The sequence below is a fragment of the Pleurodeles waltl genome, chromosome 3_1 (assembly GCF_031143425.1).
Source record: "Pleurodeles waltl isolate 20211129_DDA chromosome 3_1, aPleWal1.hap1.20221129, whole genome shotgun sequence".
Lineage (NCBI taxonomy): Eukaryota > Metazoa > Chordata > Amphibia > Caudata > Salamandridae > Pleurodeles > Pleurodeles waltl.
The window spans coordinates 831,927,739-831,951,268 of record NC_090440.1 but is presented as its reverse complement, the minus strand read 5'-3'; the positions used below and the strand labels follow the sequence as shown (position 1 = coordinate 831,951,268).

Below are 23,530 nucleotides of genomic sequence, written 5' to 3'. Positions count from 1 at the left end.
TGCCCTCTCCACCTGCATCTCAGCAGCAGGAGAAGCAGAGAAGCTAAGTGGGTCTCTTGTAGCATCGCCACCTGAATACCCCTTCTCTTTAAATAGGACAATATTCTATGCCTTTTGGCTGGTGACCCCATCCCCGTATGTTCCACGTTAGGAGGTTATACTCTGCCATGTTGATATGTCATAAGCATTACAGTCTTCCCATCCCACCCCGGTGACTGGACTCCCCCTGGATCTTATTGTGTGCCTTACACAATCAAACCACATCTCCCCAAGCACCATCAAAACTTGTAAGCGTAAAACCCAATTCCCCCTTCCCGGGGCGCCTCGCGAACAGTAGGTTACCCAAAAAACTGTGCAACAGTGCAACATATTCAACAGTTAAACAATAGTTCTTGCTAGTCTGACGGAATGGACGAGAATCCGGTTGGGGTTGGCGTGCTCTGAGGGGCCTCCAGCTCATGCGACTCTCCTTTTTTGTTCAGAGGTGAGATGGCCCTGTTTTCCGAGTTCATCTGCTGTCTGCGGGGTTACTCTCTGGGCCCGTGAAGAGTAGCCCGAACCCCCCACGGAGGACACAGCTGTGACATTCGATTCTCCTCCGGAACCCTCAAGTGGGGATGCCTCTCCTCTCATGGAGGCCGCTGCTTTCTTTCCCATCTCCCTCTGTGTCTGGGTTGGTGCCACGCGGGGGCGGTTTCTGCTCTGTCGTCTGCTTGGGCCTCTGCGGGGTCCGCTCTCAACTCTGGCTTCTGTCATATGCTGCCCAGACTGACCTCCAGGTGCCTCCAGCCATTTCCACACCTCCTCAGGGGACTGGAAGAATGTAGTCTTGCTCTCCAAGACTACCCTCAGAAGAGAGGGGATCCAGTACTCACTCCTCTTTCCAGCTAGACTAAGGGCCCTCTTGAAGTCCAGACCAAGCGTGCCTCATTTCTGGCAGTTGAGTGTAAAGTCCGGGAACAGCGTCACTTTCTCATTCGCCACCTTAAAGGGGCCCATCTCTCTGGCCCTCTGTAGCAGGGTATCCCTATCTTTGTAGTGCAGCAGCCTAGCAACCACTACGCGGGGTGGCCTACCCAGTGCTAGGGGCCTCGAGGGCACTCGGTGCGCTCGTTCCAATGCAAAAAAAGGGGGGTCAGTCTGTCCGGTTCCACGACTATGGTGGAATTCCTCGAGGAATGGCTTCGCACACTCTGCCCTCCGGGAGGCCAATCACCCATACATTGTTCTTACGGTTTCTTCCCTCCGCGTCCTCTGCTCTCTGTTCCAGCCGTGTTACTCTGTCCGTTAGGTTCATCACCGTAGCTGTTCGGTCTTTTTGTTCCGGTGCTATGGCCGCAAGGGTGGACTCCGTCTCTTTAACTCTGTCGGCCAATTTGTGGTGGTCCGTCCTCAAGAGTCCTACTTCAGCGCTGGGGCACAATATTAATCAAGTCGCAGTTGTTTTTGTGTCTTCGATTGCGCTCAGGATTTTGTCCAGGGTGTCCTGCACTTTAGATTGCGGGAGGTACTGGGGTTCCCCACCCTCCACGGACAGTGCACAATAGTTTTACCCTCGTGCCGGTTCTTGGAAGACATTGAAGATATTGGACTTCGCACCAGTAAGATTAGAGTGAGAGACGGTCTATTGCTTCGGTTCCTCCTTCTTCCGATGCCTTTGGTTTCAACGCAGTCCCACCTTCCCTACAACGTTTAGGTGCTGTTCTCCCAGAACTCAACCATACCGTACTCACAGGTTCCGGTCTCCAGCAGACTACGTGCCCAACTGGGCCGAGAGAATCACCAGGGCCTGGTCTCCTCTGTCCTCCTAGGTCGGCCCGGGGGCCCGTGCCGCTGCTCCCCCACTTCTACAGGGCGAGAGGCTGCGCCCAGTGGGATCTCCCTCTGGGGCTGCTCACTTCCCTTCATCCATCTCAGTTCCTGGTGGCCGTCAGGTTTCTCCGTTCTGCGTTCCACCAATGGCTGCAATGCCAATCCTAGTATGGCACGGGCAGTGAGGGGAAAGCACCCTCCACAGTTCTTTGTGTGGTCAGCGTTATTATTATTATTATTATCTTTTCTTCTTTTTTCCTTTTTCCTCCACCAATCAATATCCAGGGGCGCTCCACCGGCTCAGTGCGGCAACCCCTCAACCTTCTGGGCGCCGCTACTGGCGCCAATGCGCCCCCCCCTTCGCTTCCGGCTCAGCGCAGATCAGTGCCTCCAGGCTCTGTTTCTCCTGGTTTTGTAGGGCTCAGCATTCCGCTTCAGGCCCTCGATAGCGCTGCGCATGGAGAATCTTCCGGGCTCCCCCTCCCTGCTTCGGCCTGTTTTTGCAGTCCGCTGCCCACACCGCTATTCAGGTAGCGCACCAGGTCCCCCACTGCAAGTCCCAGTGGATCCGGAGCCGTTTCCGCCTCACCTGGTGCACCCGGCGGTCCAGACGAGTCATGCGTGGGCACACTCAGCCACCTCAGTCCCCGGTCTCCGAGAGGAGCACCAGGCTGCCGGCGCCTCGCTCCTACGCCCCTGCCAGGAATCGCTCTCGGGCGTTCAGAGCAGGCTTCCCCCCTCCCCGCCAGGCTCACAGTGTCACGCCCGCAGCGACCACACGGGCACCCCCGAGGTCGGGCTTATATTTTCAGATAATTTGTGGGCCCCTCCAGAGCTAGGGATTTATGTGGCCACCATCTTTGGCTACTCATGTTGGCTGAGCAGCCGGAGTTGACCCCCCAATAAGCCCCCACAGCGACACCTGCAGAGGAAATCCAGAGGCTCCCCCTGACCGCGACTGCCTGCTACAAGGAACCCGACGCCTGGAAACAGCACTGCACCCGCAGCCCCCAGGACCTGAAGGAACCGAACTCCAGTGCAGGAGCGACCCTCTGCCTAGCCCAGGTGGTGGCTACCCCGAGGAGCCCCCCCTGTGCCTGCATCATTGAAGAGACCCCCGGGTCTCTCCATTGATTCCTATCTGAAACCCAATGCCTGTTTGCACTTTGCATCCAGCCGCCCCTGTGCCGCTGAGGGTGTACTTTCTGTGCCTGCTTGTGTCCTCCCCGGTGCCCTACAAAACCCCCCTGGTCTGCCCTCCGAAGACGCGGGTACTTACCTGCTGGCAGACTGGAACCGGGGCACCTCTATTTCCATTGAAGCCTATGTGTTTTGGGCACCACTTTGACCTCTCCACCTGACAGGTCCTGAGCTGCTGGTGTTGTAACTTTGGGGTTGCCTTGAACCCCCAACGGTGGGCTACCTAGGACCGAACTTTGAACCCTGTAAGTGTTTTATTTACCTGTGAACTTAACATTTACTTACCTCCCCCAGGAACTGAATAATCACAATATCATGTACAGTTTTGACAAAAATGGCAATAAGCTATTTTAAAAATGGACACAGTGCAAAAATCAACAAAATTCCTAGAAATACCTGAGTGAAATACCTTTCATTTGAAGTATTTATTTTAAGAACCACAGGTTCAAGATTTACAATTAACTAAAAATATATTTTTCTATATAAAAACCTATTGGCTTGGAATCAGTCTGAGTGTGTGTTACTCATTTATTGCCTGTGTGTGTACAACAAATGCTTAACACTACTGTCTGATAAGCCTACTGCTCGACCACACTACCACAAAATAGAGCATTAGAATAATCTCTTTTTGCCACTATCTTACCTCCAAGGGGAACCCTTGCACCCAGAGATATATGCTATTTTAAAGTAAGAAATAGTGTGCACAAACAAGCTGTAGGAAGTTGGCTCTGTATATACAAATTGAACCACCCATCCGTCCTTCTTGCAGTGAGGAATCTGCAAACTGATTTCTAGTGTCATGGTCTCCCTTTCGGGGACCTACTTTTGGTACACCAATATCAGTGTTCTTCATGGCTCTAGTGTGGAAAGTTGTGAAAAGAAACTGACGTCAAAGTACCAGGGTGGCGACTATATATGACCTCGACGTCAGGGCGACCACGACGCCAAAGACGGGTGGCATCAGTCGACTCCACGTCCAACAGTGTGCAACAGTACTACTCAAAGAAAAATCCTTTGAACCATTCTGACACCTGGGGGATATTCTAAGGTAAGCAATCTGCAACTAGAATAAGTCTGTAGGAAGCTGGCCTGGTGTGTGGTGAGCACCTATGGTTTTATCACCTTATACCAGGTCCGTGTATCTCCTATTAGTGAAGTGTAGGCAGTTTCTAGGAAGCCAGGGCTCTCAAGTCTTGGCTGCTCATCCACAGCTACCACTAATCTAGGAGACCTGCAAAGCTTATGCAATACCACTGTAGTCACACAGCACTTTCACACATGAAAGAACCACACAGTGTTACAATAATAAAGTACCTTGAAGTTTGTAACACAAATACTAAAATACTGTATAGGCAGTACCCCAACTGGAGGTAAGTAAACACACTATTATATACATATTGGAAGTCAGTGATTGCTTTTTATGCTAATGGCAAATAGTGAAGGCCCTAGGGGGAGGCCAAACCATATACTATTTACTTTTTTTTTTCAAATTAAGTGACATATGAAAGGCAGTCCTCCACCCAAGGAAGTGATATCAGTAGAGGGGACCTGAATGAACTAGGAACCCCAAAAGGTAAGTACCAGGGTGCCCCTCAGCGATCAGCATTGAAGAGGTAAGTACCTGGTTTTCGCCAAAACCAACAGGAGAACTTTGGTTTCTTCCAGTCTTGTCTGGGTCTTGCACATTCCTTTTCCAAAGGGGGATCCTGACAGATGAGGAGCTACAAAAGAAGGGGACCAAGTCCAGTTCAAGTATCAGTGTCTGGCTGTGGCAGGAGCCACTACCCACCCTTTTGTGGATGCAGGACCAGGTCAACGGTGGATGAAGAAAGTCAGCAGTGCAGCACAGGAGCAGAAGAGGAGTACCAGAAGTGATGAAAGTTATGTCACATCGACGGTCGTGACACAGTCGATCAGGGGTGCAGCAAAACCACCAACAAGCCTTGGCAAATGCAAGAGTGGGAGAAGGTTTTGCAATACTGAAGAGGACCAGCAAGGCCCAGCGAACTCGACCCAAGGAGGGGGGTCCGAGGTGACCCTCAACAGCTGGGACAGTCACAAGAAGAGGAGGTAGCCCCCACAGGCGACCCACGGGCAGCAGGCACAGGAGTCGCAGAGAGGCCCACTCAGCACCAGCACAGGGCCGTTCAAGTCTAGACGTCAAAGAGGACCCAAAATAACCTGGGCATCTACGGAGACGAGGGGGTGCTAAGGTTCCAGCCTGCAGGCAGGTAAATGCCTGCATTCTCAGGGGCAGACCAGGGGGGTTTAGTAGAGCACTAGGGGGGTCCCAAGTAGGCACACAAAACACTGCCCACTGCACCTGGCCACCCCTGTGCCACTGAGGGTTTTCAATAGGATTCAATGGAGGGACCTGGGGGTCCCTCAGACGTTGCAGGCAGGGCACAGGGGGCTTCTCGGGCCAGCCACCGACTGGGCAAGGGTGAGGGCCGCCTGCTGGTCACTGCTGTACCGGTGGTCGGTTTCTCACGAGCCTGGGGGCTGTGGGTGCAGTGTTTCTCCAGGTGTCGGATATCCTCGTCCAGGCAGTCACCTGCAGATGGAATCCCGAGGACGAACCTGATCGCGTCATCGTGGGGGTGCAGAGAGGTCAGCCCAGGGTAGACACGTCATCTGAGGCATCTGGGGGGGGTCTTCTCGGGTGCAGAGAAACCAACGACCCAAACCTCCCTGGCCCGTGTCCAGAGTGGTGGTGACTCACGCTTCTGGAGTGAGGAGACAGTCCCTTTAAAGATGGTTTCTTCTTTACTTGTTGGACAGGTCCGCGGATCCTTCTTGGGATCAGAGTCCTCTGCCGACTCAAAAGAACCTGCACCAGCGACGCATCCGACAGTTGCAGTGCAGTCCTCTGAGTTGAAGACAGGCCAGTAGGGCTGAGGCCAAAGCAGTTGTCATCTTCCTTCTTTTCTGCAGGGTTTTTCAGCTAAGCAGTCCTTCTTTGTAGGTCATCAGGAATCTGCTTTCCTGGGTTCAGGGTCACTCCTAAATACTAATTTTTAGGGGTGTGTTAGGGTCATAGGGCATTAGCAAATGGATACTGTCCTTGAGGGTGACTACACCCTCCTTGTGCTCACTCCCTTTGTGGAGGGGAGCGAATCCCTATCCCTATTGGGCTAAATCCTCCAAACCAAGATGGAGGATTTCCTAAGGAGGGGGCCACTTCAGCTCTGGTCACCTGAGGGGTGGATCTGGCTCATTATCTCTCCAGACTTGCTGACTTATCTGTGTGCCAGTGTTCTGCCAATTGTGGAGACAATGGTAAATTTTTAGGGAAAGAACACTGGTGCTGGGGCCTGGTTAGCAGGGTCCCAACACACGTTCAATCAAAGCTGGCATCAACAAAAGGCAAAAAGTTAGGGGGTAACCATGCCAATAGTGGTATTTTCCTAAAATAAGCATGCGTTTGATCATTTTGATGCACATAGTTGTGATCATTTTATAAGGGAGCGAGGCCATGATAGCAATGTAATGGTTAACTGATTCCCCTAATATTTGACACTGCTCTATCACTAGGCTCAATGGGCAGCCACTGCCTATTTTGAGGGGCAGTTTTGAAGACATTAGTTGACCGACAAAGGAAAGGACTGTCTTCAGCTTTGTAGTACTATGCTTTACACCCAAGAGTTTGTTCCAAAAGTGCCTAACATTTACATTGGAGGCTTGTTGCTTCTGTACTTCCACTCTACTCTGGAAACAGCATCACTTTGCCAGTACTGATTTTAAAGCTTCACGCTATTCTGGCTCTTTGCAGGGTGACACCCCGTCCTTAAATTTAGTATATACTGGGGACTGGAGGAGGCGTCTTGGCAGCACCTGCACAACAGTATATAATCTGAGAGTCCCTGGAGTACTAGCTAGGTTTCTGCAAAGCTTTCCAGGTCCAGTGGAAACCACATATGGGTTTTAGTCCTTCCAGAAATCACTGCTTAATTGGACGTCATCCACATCTTCAGCTATGTACTTAAGGAATCTAATCCATTCATTCAGCACTACATCTGTTTTTATAGCGATTTACATTTCAGGCTGCAGGAAGACAAGCATACTCTGTGTTCTGTACTCTGCGCTAGTGGTCTTGAAGAAGGTCAATCTAGCACAATGTGCACGACCACTTAATCTCTAGAAAGGAAAATTTATTATCTAGTAGCCTGAATACTGGATGCAGTTGTGTCCAATTCTTCTACAGTTGACGGTTATTGGCCTCCCCATGTGTATTCTCTGCTATGCTTTGCTGTTTATTCCAAAGACCAACAGAAAACCAATGTTCTTAAAGGGTTTTGCTTTCCCATTGTCAGGCTCCCGAGGGCAAAAATACTAAGTGGTTGTAGGAAGTTGGCTCTGAATGTACTATTTCAATGTAAGAAATAGCATGCACAGAGTCCAAGGGTTCCCCTTAGAGGTAAGATAGTGGCAAAAAGAGATAATTCTAATGCTCTATTTTGTGTTAGTGTGGTCGAGCAGTAGGCTTATCAGAGGGTAGTGTTAAGCATTTGTTGTACACACACAGGCAATAAATGAGGAACACACACTCAAAGACAATTCCAGGCCAATAGGTTTTTATATAGAAAAATATATTTTCTTATTTTATTTTAAGAACCACAGGTTCAAGATTTACAAGTAATACTTCAAAGGAAAGGTATTTCACTCAGGTATCTTAGGAACTTTGTACATGATATTGTGTTGATTCATTTTTAGCAAAAATGGCAATAAGCTATTTTAAAACTAGACACTGCAATTTTCAACAGTTCCTGTGGGAGGTAAGTTTTGGTTAGTTTTGCAGGTAAGTAAAACACCTACAGGGTTCAAAGTTGGGTCCAAAGTAGCCCACCATTGGGGGTTCAGGGTGACCCCAAAGTTACCACACCAGCAGCTCAGGGCCGATCAGGTGCAGAGGTCAAAGTGGTGCCTCAAAATGCATTGGCTTCAATGGAGAAGGGGTTGCCCCAGTTCCAATCTGCCAGCAGGTAAGTACCCGCGACTTCGGAGGGCAGACCAGGGGGGTTTTGTAGGGCACCGGGGGGGGGACACAAATCAGCACAGAAAGTACACCCTCTGCACCCGGCCGCCCCTGTGCCGCTGAGTGCAAACAGGTGTTGGGTTTGCAATGGGAGACCCAGGGGTCTATTCAGTGAAGCAGGCAGGCAAGGGGGAGGCTCCTCAGGGTAGCTCCCACCTGGGCAAGGGAGAGGGCCACCTGGGGGTCGCTTCTGCACTGGAGGTCGGATCCTTCAGGTCCCGGGGGCTGCGGGTGCAGTGTCTTTACCAGGCGTCGGGTTCTTTGAAGCAGGCAGTCGCGGTCAGGGGGAGTCTCTGGATTCCCTCTGCTGGTGTCGCTGGGGGGTTCGGGGGGGTCAACTCTGGCTACTCACAGGCTCGCAGTCACTGGGGAGTCCTCCCTGTAGGGTTGGTTCTCCGCAGGTCGAGCCGGGGCGTCGGGTGCAGAGTGGAAAGTCTCACGCTTCCAGCGGGAAACATGTGCTCTTTGCAACAAAGAAGCAACTTTTAAAGTTGCAGTTTCTTAGGACCAAGAACACCGGAGGACAGCGGTCCTGTTCCATTTAGATGCAGGGTAGTCCTCTGAGGCTTCAGAGGTCGCTGGACCCTGGGGGACGCGTCGCTGTTGCAGTTTTTCTCGAAGTGGGGAGACAGGCCGGTAGGGCTGGGGCCAAAGCAGTTGGTGTCTCCGTCTTCCCTGCAGGGCTTCAGGTCAGAAGTCCTTCTTCGTCTTCAGGTTTCAGGAATCTATCTTGCTTGGTTCTGGGGGCTCCTAAATACTCCATTTAGGGGTGTGTGTAGGTCTGGGGGGTTAGTAGCCAATGGCTACTAGCCCTGAGGGTGGCTACACCCTCTTTGTGCCTCCTCCCTGAGGGGGCACATCCCTAATCCTATTGAGGGAATCCTCCAGCTGCAAGATTGACTTTTAGAAATCGTCCTGAGCTGAGGTGACTCGGAGACCTTAGGGGTTGTCCTGGCAGGCCAGTGACTCCTCCTCCTTGTTTTTCTCATTATCTCCTCCGGCCTTGCCGCCAAAAGTGGGCCCGTGGCCGGAGGGGGCGGGCATCTCCACTAGCTGGGATGCCCTGTGGCGCTGTAACAAAAGGGGTGAGCCTTTGAGGCTCACCGCCAGGTGTTACAGTTCCTGCAGGGGGAGGTGAGAAGCACCTCCACCCAGTACAGGCTTTGCCTTTGTTCCTGACCACAGAGTGACACTCTCCCCATGTGGCCAGCAACATTTCTGGTGTGTGGCAGGCAGCCCACACTGGAAGTCAGGTATGTTTTCAGGGGGCATCTCTAAAATGCCCTCTGGGTGTATTTTACAATACATTGCACACTGGCATCAGTGTGCCTTTATTGTGCTGAGAAGTTTGATACCAAACTTCCCAGTTTTCAGTGTAGCCATTATGGTGCTGTGGAGTTCGTGTATGACAGACTCCCAGACCATAGACACTGTAAGTGCAGGGTAGCCATAAGAGTATAAGGTTTTGCTTAGACACTGTAGGGGCATAGTGCTCATGCACCTATGCTCTCACCTATGGTATAGTGCACCCTGCCTTAGGGCTGTAAGGCCTGCTAGAGGTGTGACTTTACTATGCCATGGACAGTGTGAGGTTGGCATGGCACTCTGAGGGGAATGCCATGTCGACTTAGTCATTTAACCCCACTAGCACACACAAGCTGGCAAGCAGTGTGTCTGTGCTGAGTGAGGGGTCCCCAGGGTGGCATAAGACATGCTGCAGCCCTTAGAGACCTTCTCTGGCATCAGGGCCCTTGGTACCAGGGGTACCAGTTACAAGAGACTTACCTGAATGCCAGGGTGTGCCAATTGTGGAGACAAAGGTACAGTTTTAGGGAAAGAACACTGGTGCTGGGGCCTGGTTAGCAGGCCTCTGCACACTTTCAAATCATAACTTGGCATCAGCAAAGGCAAAAAGTAAGGGGGTAACCATGCCAAGGAGGCATTTCCTTACTGATGACCACTGTGACTATGCACTTTATTCACGGGGGCACTTTACACTGAAAGGCCAGCAGAACAGAATTGGCGAGTGGAGGATAGCAGCACAAACCTCAACTGTACTTATTTGCTAAGTGATTATCAACTGTCTTATCATCAGTGGGCCCAATGTGGGATAGTTGTCCACCACTCAACATTGAGTTCTACATTTCATGTCACAAAATAAACAGCAGTTTGTGCTCCTGCCTCTCATAAGTAAAGCACCTTCGCCCTCCCAGTTTGGAGGTAATGTAGCCCTTCACTGCTGGAGACCTACTGCAGTGCTCATCACCACCACATTGCAGGAGGTTCTTCTTGCACTCAGCTTGCCCTCTCATCTGCATCGCGCTCAGGAGCACCATTCTTGCATATCATGCAGGGCTATCTCTCTCTCCTGCATAATCCTAAGGATGTGCCCACTGGCCTCTATCTCCACTGTCGTATTGCCAGTGCACATTACAGCAAGGCCGTTTCCACCAGTCGCCTCGTTGGCCACATACCACTCTCTTCTCCTTATCGTCGTTTCTTCACATGCCTCCTGTGGGTGCTACTTCGACTGCCCAGATTAATCAGAGCTGATTGGCTTGGACCAGTGATTCTCTGGTATTTGAATGGCAAGAACATTGTGGGGAAAATGTCGAATTGTCACTTGTACCATATTCAAAGCTCGATTAAACAGTATCTTATGATGACACATGGTTCCTCGAGTTGAAAAAGTACCATGTATTTCCTACACGTATTTCTTGCAAGTTCAGTGGCAGCAAAAACTCTGTACAGATCGTGTTTACCTTTTCCCTGTGCTGTGAACATAAAGTTCAAGCTCATTAACATTTTATGTTACCGCAACTGCCTCAATAATGCGTGAACCCACTCTTTACAGGGCATTGTCATGCATGCTACCTTGGGTTTCCCTTAGCCTGCATCTCCCACAATATGCATGGTAGAGGCACGCCACAAGGGGGGATTACAGCAGTTAGTAACCAATAGAGTGCTAACATTCCTTTCCAGAAAGAAGAGGGGCCATGTAGAGGGAATGCCTGTCATTCAGGTCTAGAGAAACTGCATAGGTGCACAGGATAATCTCCAACTGACATGCTTCCTCATGCCTTTGTCAACTGTTTTTTTTAATGTGGAAAACGTAATAATTAATTCAAACACACATTTTACTAATGTACAACTAACTGAGGATTTGACAGTTTAATTATCTGGGCATAGCCACGGTTTTGTGGCACTTTCTTCACTTCACCATTCGATTTTTTCCCAAATTTGAATAACATATTGTTGGAGAGCAATCAAGAATGGTCCCAGCTCCCATCCCCCAACACAGAAGACATGCTCAGACATTTCACGAGTCAATACCTTTGAAATCCTTCAAACGGTGTGAGCTGTATCTGAGGGCGTACATTGAGGACTACTTCAGTACAAGAAACTGGAGGTGCAGACTCCACTAGAACCACCCGCAGTGCAGGTAAGAATCGAGGGCCCAGGTAAGGCTGTTATCTTTACAAAAAGACGATTCAGGGCCATTATGGACATTGAGATGGGGGAAACCTTTCTCTCTTCCAGAAAACTGCAACCACTTACTATATTAAAAATGTGGAAGTGAGAAATTCATTGAGTCTCCCTTTCCTACTCTTTATAGTAGTTAGATGGCCCGGCCAAATGGAAATCAGGAGTGAATTGGGAACATGATAGATAGCAGGAAATAGAACTTGCAAAGTAATACGCCTCTGAATTTGATCTGATAGGACATACTGACCTTTTAAAATCAAGGGGTGCTTTCGTCTTAGCTGCCGTCCATGATGAATAACCTCCAATGAGAACTCTGCGTTATGATCGTCCTTTGTTGGTGTGAATGTGAGTTTGCTTTTCCTTCGGTAGAGTTCGGTTTCTTCACATAACTGAGGGGCTTCCACAATCGCGGTCTCGATGGACTGAAATCCTTTAAACCACCTCACCTCACATTCTGGAGGGTAGTAGTCTTTCACGACACAAGATAAAGTTACGTTCTCTCCTTCTCTAGGCACTCTGGGCTCACATAGAATTTTCAGTGCTTTGGGGCTACTTACTACAGAAAAATAGCAAATAAACATGGGGTCAATTTTAAGCAGAGTACTCAACATTAAATTTTTATACATACGTGCTGCAGAAGGAATTTAACAATTATTTCATAATGCATGCAAAAGTAAACCTTTTCATCATGCTGTATTACACTGCTGTAAATCTATCGAAATTCAGTGCTGCGTTAATTAAAATGTGCTCGTTGTTCATCTAAAGTACATCTCATGATCTAAAGCAGTGCTTTCTAATGGTTGCAAATGATAATGCTGATACGAATGACACAGAATTTTTTTAAATCAGGGGTCAGAAGCTCACCAGGTGATTTGCTTTACAGAATGCACTCAATGAATCTGAGCAAAATCTGTTATGCGTGGTTCCACCATACAACCCTAGAGATACCATTACCACATGTACATTACCACACATTGCCTTGTGCTGCATGGCAACGATATGCATGGTTATGCCTTTTCAACGAATTTGCAAGTATGAGTGGTAAAGGCATATCAGGTAAGTAAACCTTTTTATTATATATATATATATACACATACATTTATTAGACACACGCAAATACCTACTAGGTAGTTATAGTTAGTCTAAGATATAAGCTATACGTATATAATATAGGACCTAGTTTCCATAGGAAAAACATTTTTTGGTTGACTAATCATTAAGTAAAAGTGTGCTACTTTGTTTATTTCTTTGTCTAGTTCTGCATAGAAAGTTTTGAGGTGATTCCTAATGTGTGATTCCCATGTTACTTCCCATAGATATTTTAGACACGACTACAGCCTGAACAGCTGAATGGTATTAACCAAATTTGCCAGAAACCTAGATCCTGCTCTAGAAAGATCTCTTTTTTCGATTTGGTGTAAATCTGTTCACTAGTTTGTGAGATATAAAAAGAAATATAGATAACTATGGGCGTTGATCCGAAGCCCAATGGGTTAAAAAAAAAAACAGCACCCCCTCACACAGTATTCCCTTGCTACACACGACCAGAGGCAGTGTGGGGTTGGCCACAGACCAGGCCCTTCAGCCAACCCTTGTTGCTCACGGCCAAAGGCAGTGCGCAGCTGTGGTTATATAAATACACTACGTTGATACATTTTTGTTTTTTTTAACTGAAAAAGCAAACAGGAATTGTTTTTTTTTTTTTAATCGGAAAGTAAAGGTCAAGGGGATATTATAGTTAGGTTCACCTTTTACCCACACATAGAACCATAGAGATTCAGCTGTTAAGCAGAGCTATAACTCCTAGCTATACTTATACTTATAGTTCTAACTCATACTCATGATAAGTATAGCTATAACTCATGGCCTAAACTGAAGAAAATAGAAGTATACCTATCCTGGCTGAATTTCAATGGTTAGGTTCACGTTTCACCCACACATAACTATAACGTTCCAGTAACCTTTGATTTTTGTTTCAGTGAAAATATATATATAAAATGTCCATTCCATGACTGACTCCTAACCCCCAATCTCAACCACCCCTAAACCCTAAAAACACCCTTCCACCCAAATGTGCCTACTCACCCTAAATATACCTACACCACTCAAATACCATTACCCACCCTAAAGCTAAAAACACCCTTAAAAAAAATATATGTAATTATTATATATATATATATATATATATATATATTTTACCTGATAACTAAGTACAATTTCATTTTAAAGGCGTGTGGTAATGCCTTAAAGTGGTAATGGTTGCGTGGTAAAGGCATTGCATGGTAATGGATGCACAATAAAGGTGTTCCATGGTATTGACCAGTAAAAAAGGATAATCGCCTTTCCTACAACCCCTGAGTACAACATTATGTATTTCAAAGTGCCCCTTGTGGCATGGTTACTACCCCCCACCACACACCTTTTGCCTGATATTGATGCTGACTTGACTGGTGCTGGAGCCTGGTTAGCAGGACCCCAGCACACACACAGTGTTCTTTCCCAAAACTGCGCCATTGTTTACATAATTGGAACACCCCTGGCACACTAGTAAGTCTCTTGTAAAAGATATCAGTGGTACCAAGGACCCTGTGATCAGGGAGAGTTCCTAAGGGCTGCAGCATGTATTGTGCCCCCCTAAGGGACCCCTCACGAAGCACATGCACACTACCTTTTTCTCCCCTCCAGCACCCACAATCTGCAATGGCAAAGTCGACATGGCACCCCTCTCAGGGTGCCATGCCCACCAACCACTACCTGTGGCATAGCGAAGTCACCCCTCTAGCAGGCCGTACAGCCCTAAGGTAGGGTACACTGTGCCATAGCTGCATGAGCAATATGCCCCTACATTGTCTATGCCCTCACCTAAGTCCATTCTTAGACATTGTAAGTGCAGTGTAGCCATATGGAGTATATGGTCTGGGAGTTTGTCATTACAAACTTCACAGCTCCATGGTGGCTTCACTGAAGACTGGGAAGTTTGGTATCAAACTTCTTAGTGTGGGTGTATTGTGCTGATGCCAGTGTTTGTGTGCATTTTACAATAAATCCGAGGGCCTCTGTAGGAAGTTGGACTCTGTGCACACTATTTCTTACTTTGAAATAGTATATACAGAGCCAGGGGTTCCCCTTAGAGGTAAGATAGAATTATCTACTTCTGCCACTAATGCTCTATTTTGTGGTAGTGTGGTCGAGCAGTAGGCTTATCAGAGAGTAGTGTTAAGCATTTGTTGTACACACACAGGCAATAAATGAGGAACACACACTCAAAGACATACTCCAGGGCAATAGGTTTTTATATAGAAAAATATATTTTCTTAGGTATTTACTTCACACAATTTATTTTAGAACCACAAGATTCAAGATTTGAAGTACCTTGCATTTTATGTAAGTAGGGAACTCTGAATTAAAGCAGTAATATACACAGTATAGGTTAAAATGCCAATAAGCTATTTTAAAAGTGGACACAGTACTTACCTCCCCCAGGAACTGTTGATTTTTGCAAAGGTTAGTTTTGGAGGTAAGTAAAACACTTACAAGTCTCAGGTTTTGGGCATAGGCAGCCCACCATTGGGGGTTCAAGGCAAACCCAAAGTCATTGCACCAGCAACATAGGGCCGGTCAGGTGAAGAGGTCAAAGGAGGGCCCAAAACACATAGGTGCCTATAGAGAACAGGGGTGCTCCGGTTCCGGTCTGCTGGCAGGTAAGTACTTGCGTCCTCGTGGAGCAGACCAGGGGAGTTTTGTGTGCCTGTTGGTGTCACCCCACCCCCCAGTGCTCTGCACACTGCACCCGGCCGCCCCTGTGCCGCTGAGGGTTTGTTTTGTAAAGTTGGCATCAGGTTTGCTATAGGAAGCAATGGAGGGATCCGGGGTCACTTAGGCGATACATGCAGGGCACAGAGGAGCTTCTCTGGCCAGCCACCAACTGGGCTTGGAAGAGGGCCGCCTGCTGGTCACTCCTGCACTGGAGGTTGGTTCCTCTCGGAACCCGACGCCTGGACCAAGCACTGCACCCACAGTCCCCAGGACCTTGTTACCTGGCAGTCGCGGTCAGGGGGAGCCTCTGGATCTCTGCAGGTGTCGCTGTGGGGGTGCAGGCAGGTTGACTGAGGTTACTCTTGTCGTCTCAGTCGCCTGGGAGTCCTCTCTGCAGTATTTGTTCTCTGGAGCTCGAGCCGGGGGCGTCGGATGTGGAGTGAGAAGTCTCACGCTTCCGACGGGAAAGGAGAGTTCTTTCAAAGTTTTTTGCAACTTTGAAACATGTTGCAGTTGGTGAACAGTGTCACTGTTCTCGGGAGTTTCTTGGTCCTTTGAGGGGACTGGTTTCAGGGCAGTACTCTGAGGTCGTTGGTCCCTGTCGGATGCATCGCTGTGCAGGTTCTTTGAGTCTGGAGAGATGCCGGTAGGGCTGGGGCCAAGTCAGTTGGTGTCTCCGTCGTCTCTGCAGGGCTTTCAGGTCAGCAGCCCTCCTCCTTTGTGTAGGTTGCAGGAATCTAATTTCCTGGGTTCTGGGTCACCCCTTAATACTAAATTTAGGGGTGTGTTTAGATCTGGGGGGCAGTAGCCAATGGCTACTGTCCTGGAGGGTGGCTACACCCTCTTTGTGCCTCCTCCCTGAGGGGAGGGGGGTGTACACCCCTAGTCCTATTGGGGGAATCCTCCAAACTCAAGACGGAGGATTTCTAAAGGCAGGGGTCACCTCAGGGCACCTTAGGGGCTGTTCTCACTGGTGTGTGACTTCTCCTCGTTTTCCTCAATATCTCCTCCAGCCTTGCCGCCAAAATTGGGGACAGTGCCTAGAGGGGCGGGCATCTCCACTAGCTGGGATGCCCTGTGGCACTGTAACAAAAGGGGTGAGCCTTTGAGGCTCACCGCCAGGTGTTACAGTTCCTGCAGGAGGAGGTGAGAATTACCTCCACCCAGTACAGGTTTTGTTCCTGGCCACAGAGTGACAAAGGTACTCTCCCCATATGGCCAGCAACATGTCTGGTGTGTGGCAGGCTGGCAGGAACTGGTCAGCCTACACTAGAAGTCGGGTAGGTATTCAGGGGGCATCTCAAAGATGCCCTCTGGGTGTATTTTACAATACATTGCACACTGGCATCAGTGTGCATTTATTGTGCTGAGAAGTTTGATACCAAACTTCCCAGTTTTCAGTGTAGCCATTATGGTGCTGTGGAGTTCGTGTATGACAGACATTGCAAGTGCAGGGTAGCCACAAGAGTATATGGTCTGGGAGTCTAAGGTTTTGCTTAGACACTGTAGGGCCATAGTGCTCATGCACATATGCCCTCACCTGTGGTATAGTGCACCCTGCTTTAGGGCTGTAATGCCTGCTAGAGGGGTGACTTACCTATGCCACAGGCAGTGTGAGGTTGGCATGGCACTCTGAGGGGAGTGCCATGTCGACTTAGCACATCCACACTGCTTGCCAGCTTGTGTGTGCTGGTGGGGAGAAAATAACTGAGGGAGGGGTCCCCAGGGTGGCATAAGACATGCTGCAGCCCTTAGAGACCTTCCCTGGCATCAGGGCCCTTGATACCAGGGGTACCAGTTACAAGGGACTTACCTGAATGCCAGGGTGTGCCAATTGTGGAAACAAAGGTACAGGTTAGGGAAAGAACACTGGTGCTGGGGCCTGCTAACCAGGCCCCAGCACACTTTGCCCTTGCTGATGCCAAGTTATGATTTGAAAAAGTCAGGGGGTAACCATGCCAAGGAGGCATTTCCTTACACAACCCCCCCCCCCAAACGAAAGAGGATGAGACTAACCTTTCCCAAAAGAGTCTTCATTTTCTAAGTGGAAGAACCTGGAAAGGACATCTGCATTGGCATGGCCAGTCCCAGGTCTGTGTTCCACTATAAAGTCAATTCCCTGGATTTCATTTGCATTAGCCATCTGAGAGGTCTGTAGTCAGTCTGAACTATAAAGTGAGTACCAAAGAGGTATGGTCTCTGCTGTGGTTTGGTCCCTGAAGAAGCTAAGTCCTCCCTCTCAATGGCACTCCAACGCTGCTCCCTGGGGAGTAACCTCCTGCTAATGAAAGCAACAGGCTGGTCAAGGCCATCATCATTTGTTTGGGACAAAACTGATGCCTCTGAACATGGGATAGGGGCAGTCTGACACCCTGAAACAAGCAATGTGCACAGCACCAGTTCTCCAAGCAGTTCATTGTGCAATCTGGAGCTTTGAGTAATCTGGAGCTTTGAGAACTGGTGCTGTGCACATTGCTTGTTTCAGGGTGTCAAAGGCCTGTTGGCATTCTACAGTCCAGTTTACCTTCTTGGGCATTTTCTTGGAGGTAAGTTCTGTGAGGGGTGTCACTATGGATCCATATCCCTTCACAAACCTCCTATAGTAACCAGTCAGGGCATTCCTTGGCATGACTTGAGTCTGGGTTTTTGGAGCTGCCCAGTCCAGTATAGTCTGGATCTTGGGCTGGAGTGGCTGAACTTGGCCTCAACCTACAAGGTGTCCCAAGAAAACCACAGTTCCCTGCCCTATCTGGCATTTGGATGCCTTGATAGAGCGGCCTTCTGCTTGCAGAGCCTTCAAAACCTTCTTCATGTGGACCAGGTGATCCTGCCAGCTGGAGCTAAAGACAGCAATATTGTCAAGATAAGCTGCACTAAAGGACTCCAAGCCAGCAAGAACTTGATCACCAACCTTTGGTTGGAAGGTGGCAGGGGCATTCTTTAAAAGGGCATAACAGTAAACTGATAATGCCCATTAGGTGTGGAGAATGCTGTCTTTTCTTTTGCTCCTGGTGCCATTTTGATTTGCCAGTACCCTGCTGTCAAGTCAAAGGTACTTAAGTATCTGGCAGCACCTAGCTTATCAATCAATTCATCTGTCCTTGGAATGGGATGGACATCTGTCTTGGTGACAGATGAGGTTTTGTGTGGACTACAGAGGTCTTAATTCTCTCTCTTTCCATCTTTGGTGTGAGGTTTGGGGACCAAGACCACTGGGCTAGCCCAGGGGCTATCAGAGTGCTCAATGGCTCCCAATTCCAGCATCTTGTGGACTTCCACCTTGATGCTTTCCTTAACTTGGTCAGACTGTCTGAAAAATTTGTTTTTGACAGGCATGCTGTCTCCTGTGTCCACATCATGGGTACACAGGTGTGTCTGACCAAGGGGTTAGGGAAAAGAGCTCAGCAAACTGTTGCAGGACCTTCCTACAGTCAGATTGCTGTTGGCCAGAGAGGGTGTCTGAATAGATCACTCCATCAACTGAGACATCTTTTGGGTCTGTGGAGAGGAGATCAGGGAGAGGTTCACTCTCAGCTTCCTGGTCCTCATCTGTTACCATTAACAAAGTCTTCCATGACAGGGCAGATGTGAATCTAAGGCGGTTCACATGGATCACCCTTTTGGGGGTCCTGCTAGTGCCTAGGTCTACCAGGTAAGTGACCTGACTCTTCCTTTCTAGCACTGGGTAAGGTCCACTCCATCTGTCCTGAAGTGCCCTGGGAGCCACAGGCTCCAGAACCCAGACTTTCTGCCCTGGCTGAAATTCAACCATAGCAGCCTTTTGGTCATACCACAACTTCTGGAGTTGTTGGCTGGCCTCAAGGTTTTTACTTGCAAACATAGGCCTAGTACATAGTCCACTATATCTTGTTTAGGCTCATGAAGAGGTCTCTCCCAGCCTTCTTTTACAAGAGCTAGTGGTCCCCTGACAGGATGGCCAAACAGGTGCCTCCAAAGGGGGAAAACCCTACTCCCTTCTAACTTCTCTCTGTAGGCGAAAAGCAGACATGGCAAGAGGACATCCCATCTCCTTTTGAGATTTTCAGGGAGCCCCATGATCATGCCTTTCAATGTCTTGTTAAATCTTTCCACAAGACCATTGTGGGGTGACTTATAAATTCACCACACCATACCATCTACAAACCACTCATTCCACATGTGTTTCAGGTATGCTGACATCAAGTTGGTACCTCTGTCAGACACCACCTCCATAGGAAATCCCACTCTGGTAAAAATACCAATGAGTGCTTTGGCTACTGCAGGGGCCTACTGCTCAACCACACTACCACAAAATAGTGGCAAAAAGAGATAATTCTAATGCTCTGTCTTACCTCTAAGGGGAACCCTTGGACTCTGTATATACAATTTCAAAGTAAGAAATAGTGTGCACAGAGCCAACCTCCTACACTGCCCTTAATGCTTCCGGAGCTGTTAGTCAGAGATGCTGCTTCTCCCACAGGGGAGACCATCACTTAGGGAGGCCACAGTCCCTCAAACCCTGACTCCACAACTAGGACAGGAGGGAGGGAGTTATCCTCCAGGCCACTAGTTTTCCCCTCGGCATGATTACCCCCTCACACCACCCCTCTGTGCTGGGACCCTGCTATCTTCACTTTCAAATCATAACATAACCTTACAAAGGAGGTATTTCCTAACGGTTTGCCTTTCCTGATGCTAACTAGGCCCCAGCACCAGTGTTCTTTCCCTAAACTGTACCTTTGTCTCCACAATTGGCACAACCATGGCACCCAGGTAAGCCCCTTGTAACTGGTACCCCTGGAACCAAGGGCCCTGATGCCAGGGAAGGTCTCTAAGGGCTGCAGCATGTATTATGCCACCCTAGGGACCCCCTCACTCAGCACATGCACACTGCTTCACAGCTTGTGTGTGCTGGTGGGGAGAAAATGACTGAGGGGAGTGCCATGTCGACTTAGAGTGCCATGCCCACCTCACACTGCCTGTGGCATAGGTAAGTCACCCCTCTAGCAGGCCTTACAGCCCTAAGGCAGGGTGCCCTATACCACAGGTGAGGGCATAGGTGCATGAGCACTGTGTCTCTACAGTGCCTAAGCAAAAACATATACATTATAAGTGCAGGGTGGCCATAATAGTATAAGGTCTGGGAGTTTGGTATCAGCCATTATGGAACTGTGGAGTTTGTGTTTTACACTGAAAACAGGGAAGTTTGTGCGTTTATTTTGCTGAGAATGCTGATGCCAGTGTGCAATTTATTGTAACTAATATGCCCTCTGGGTGTATGAGATGCCCCCTGAAAACAGAGACTAGTCAGCCTACATTGGAAGTCTGGTGTGTGGCAGGCTGGCATACCTGACATGTTGCTGGACACATGGGGAGAGTGTCACTCTGTGGCCAGGAACAAAGGCAAAGCCTGTACTGGGTGGAGGTGCTTCTCACCTCCCCCTGCAGGAACTGTAACACCTGGCGGTGAGCCTCAAAGGCTCACCCCCTTTGTTAGAGCGCCCCAGGGCATCCCAGCTAGTGGAGGTGCCCGTCCCTCCGGCCACTGCCCCCACTTTTGGTGGCAAGTCCAGAGGAGATAATGAGAAAAACAGGGAGGAGTCACCCACCAGTCAGGACAGCCCCTAAGGTGTCCTGAGTTGAGGTGACTCCTGCCTTTAGAAATCCTCCATCTTGATTTTGGAGGATTCCCCCGATAGGATTAGGTATGTGCCCCACTCCCCACAGGGAGGAGGCACAAAGAGGGTGTAGCCACCCTCCAGGACAGTAGCCATTGGCTACTGCCCCCCAGACCTAAACACACCCCTAAATTCAGTATTTAGGGGCACCCATGAACCCAGTAAATCCGATTCCTGCAACCTGAAGAAACAAGAAGGACTGCTGACCTACAAGCCTGCAGAGAAGGAGGAAGACGACAACTGCTTTGGCCCCAGCCCTACCGGCCTGTCTCCAACTTCGAAAACCTGCAACCAGCGACGCATCCAACAGGGACCAGCGACCTCTAGTCCAGGGCAGTCCTCTGAGGCTTCAAAGGACCAAGAAACTCCTGTGAGCAGCAGCCCTGCTCAAACCAGCTACTTCTTTGTTGCAAAGACTGCACGTTTCCCACCGGAAGCGTGAGACTTCACAAAGAAGCAAATTTCACTCCGCATCGACGCCCCCGGCTCGAGATCCAGAGAACAAACACCTCAGGGAGGACTCCCTGGTGACTGCGAGCCCGTGAGTAACCAGAGACCCCCCTGAGCCCCCACAGCGACGCCCCTGAGCCCCCACAGCGACGCCTGTAGAGAGAATCCAGAGGGCTCCCCCTGACCGCGACTGCCTGTAACAAGGGACCCGACGCTTGGAAGCAACACTGCACCCGCAGCCCCCAGGACCTGAAGGAACCGAACTTCAACACAGGAGTGACCCCCAGGTGACCCTCTAGCATTGCAGGCAGGCACAGGGGGGGCTTCTCGGGACAGAGTGACCCCCGGGTCCCTCCATTTTTCCCTACCTGAAACCCGATGCCTGCTTTGCACACTGCACCCGGCTGCCCCTGTGCCGCTGAGGGTGTGTTTTGTGTGCCTACTTGTGTCCCCCCAGTGCTCTACAAAACCCCCCCTGGTTGCCCCCCCCCCCCCCCCCCCCCAAGGACACAGGTACTTACCTGCTGGCAGACTGGAACCAGAGCACCCCTGTTCTCTAAAGGCGCCTATGTGTTTTGGGCACCTCTTTGACCTCTGTACCTGACCGGCCCTGAGCTGCTGGTGTGGTAACTTTGGGGTCGCCTTGAACCCCCAACGGTGGGCTGCCTATGCCCCAGAACTGAGACTTGTAAGTGTTTTACTTACCTCCTAATCTAACCTTTACTTACCTCCCCCAGGAACTGTTGATTTTTGCACTGTGTCCACTTTTCAAATACTGTACATGATATTGTTTTCAAATAGTTTGAATGTAAAAATGGCAATAAAGTTCCTAAAGTATCTAAATCTGAGGTACTTCACTTAAAGTGTTTGATGTAAATCTTGAACCTGTGGTTCTTAAAGACATACTCAAAAATATATTTTTTTCAATATAAAACCCTATTGGCCTGGAGTAAGTGTTCCTCATTTATTGCCTGTGTGTGTACAACATATGCTTAACACTACCCTCTGATAAGCCTACTGCTCGACCACACTACCACAAAATAGAGGTAAGATAGTGGCAGAGCATTAGAATTATCTAATTTTAAGGGGAACCCTTGGACTCTTTTTTACTTTGAAATAGTATATACATAGTGTGCAAAGAGCTAACTTCAGAAACTAGGGATTTATAAGGGGGGTCCAGTGTGCCAAATGAAATTGCTTTTAAATTTGCTATATACTATAAGCTAGTGACTTCATTTACCAGAGAGAGCATAAGCACTACGGTTCTGATTAGCAGAGCCTCAGTGACACAGTTAAGCACTATGGGGGTCATTTTGACCCTGGTGGTCCGAGACCGCCAGGGCTAAAAGGACAGAAGCACCGCCAACAGGCTGGCGGTGCTTTCAGCCCTATTACGACCGCGTCGGAAGCGCTGCGGTCGCACCGCCGGGGCTGGCGGTTTCCCGCCGTTTTAGCCCCGGCGGTGATAATCCGCCAGGGCAGCGCTGCAAGCAGTGCTGCCCTGGGGATTATGACACCCCGACCACCAGCCTGTTTCTGGCGGTTTGCACCGCCAGGAAGAGGCTGGCGGTAAGGGGTGTCCTGGGGCCCCTGGGGGCCCCTGCACTGGCCATGCGACTGGCATGGGCAGTGCTGGGGCTCCCTAACAGGGCCCCGGCCAGCTTTTCACTGTCTGCATAGCAGACAGTAAAAAGCGCGAGTGGTGCAACTGCACCCGTCGCACGGCTGCAACACCGCCGGCTCCATTAGGAGCCGGCTCCTATGTTGCGGCCTCATTCCCACCGGCCCAGCGGGAATGTCATAATGGTGGCCGCATTGGCGGCCGCACGGCGGTTACCGCCGCCGCCCGCCAAGGTCGGAATGACCCCCTATATGAATAACACATTAGGCCATAAACAATGAGCACTGGGGTCCTGACCAGCAGGATCCCAGTGAGACGGACAAAAACATACACCCATTTTTACCTGTATGTCAGTAACATGCCAAGAAAGATAGGCTGTGGTTGCCTCTATACTAGGTGTAGGAAACTACTGCCAGTCACCACCATATTTTCTTCTAATGGTCAATACCTCTCCTGATAGGAAAGGGTCACCCGGCCACCATGCTCCCCTTCCTACATTCACTGGATTCAGGG

General features: G+C 49.5%; 1 gene segment (V, D, J or C); it reads right to left on the bottom strand.

Moving 5' to 3' along the window:
- Window positions 1-23,530, bottom strand: part of LOC138284671 (Ig gamma-2A chain C region, A allele-like) — a 118,355-nt gene that overhangs the window by 40,384 nt on the left and 54,441 nt on the right. The window contains 1 exon segment of the C gene segment in view: window positions 11,781-12,089. Within this exon segment, the coding sequence occupies window positions 11,781-12,089 (309 nt within the window).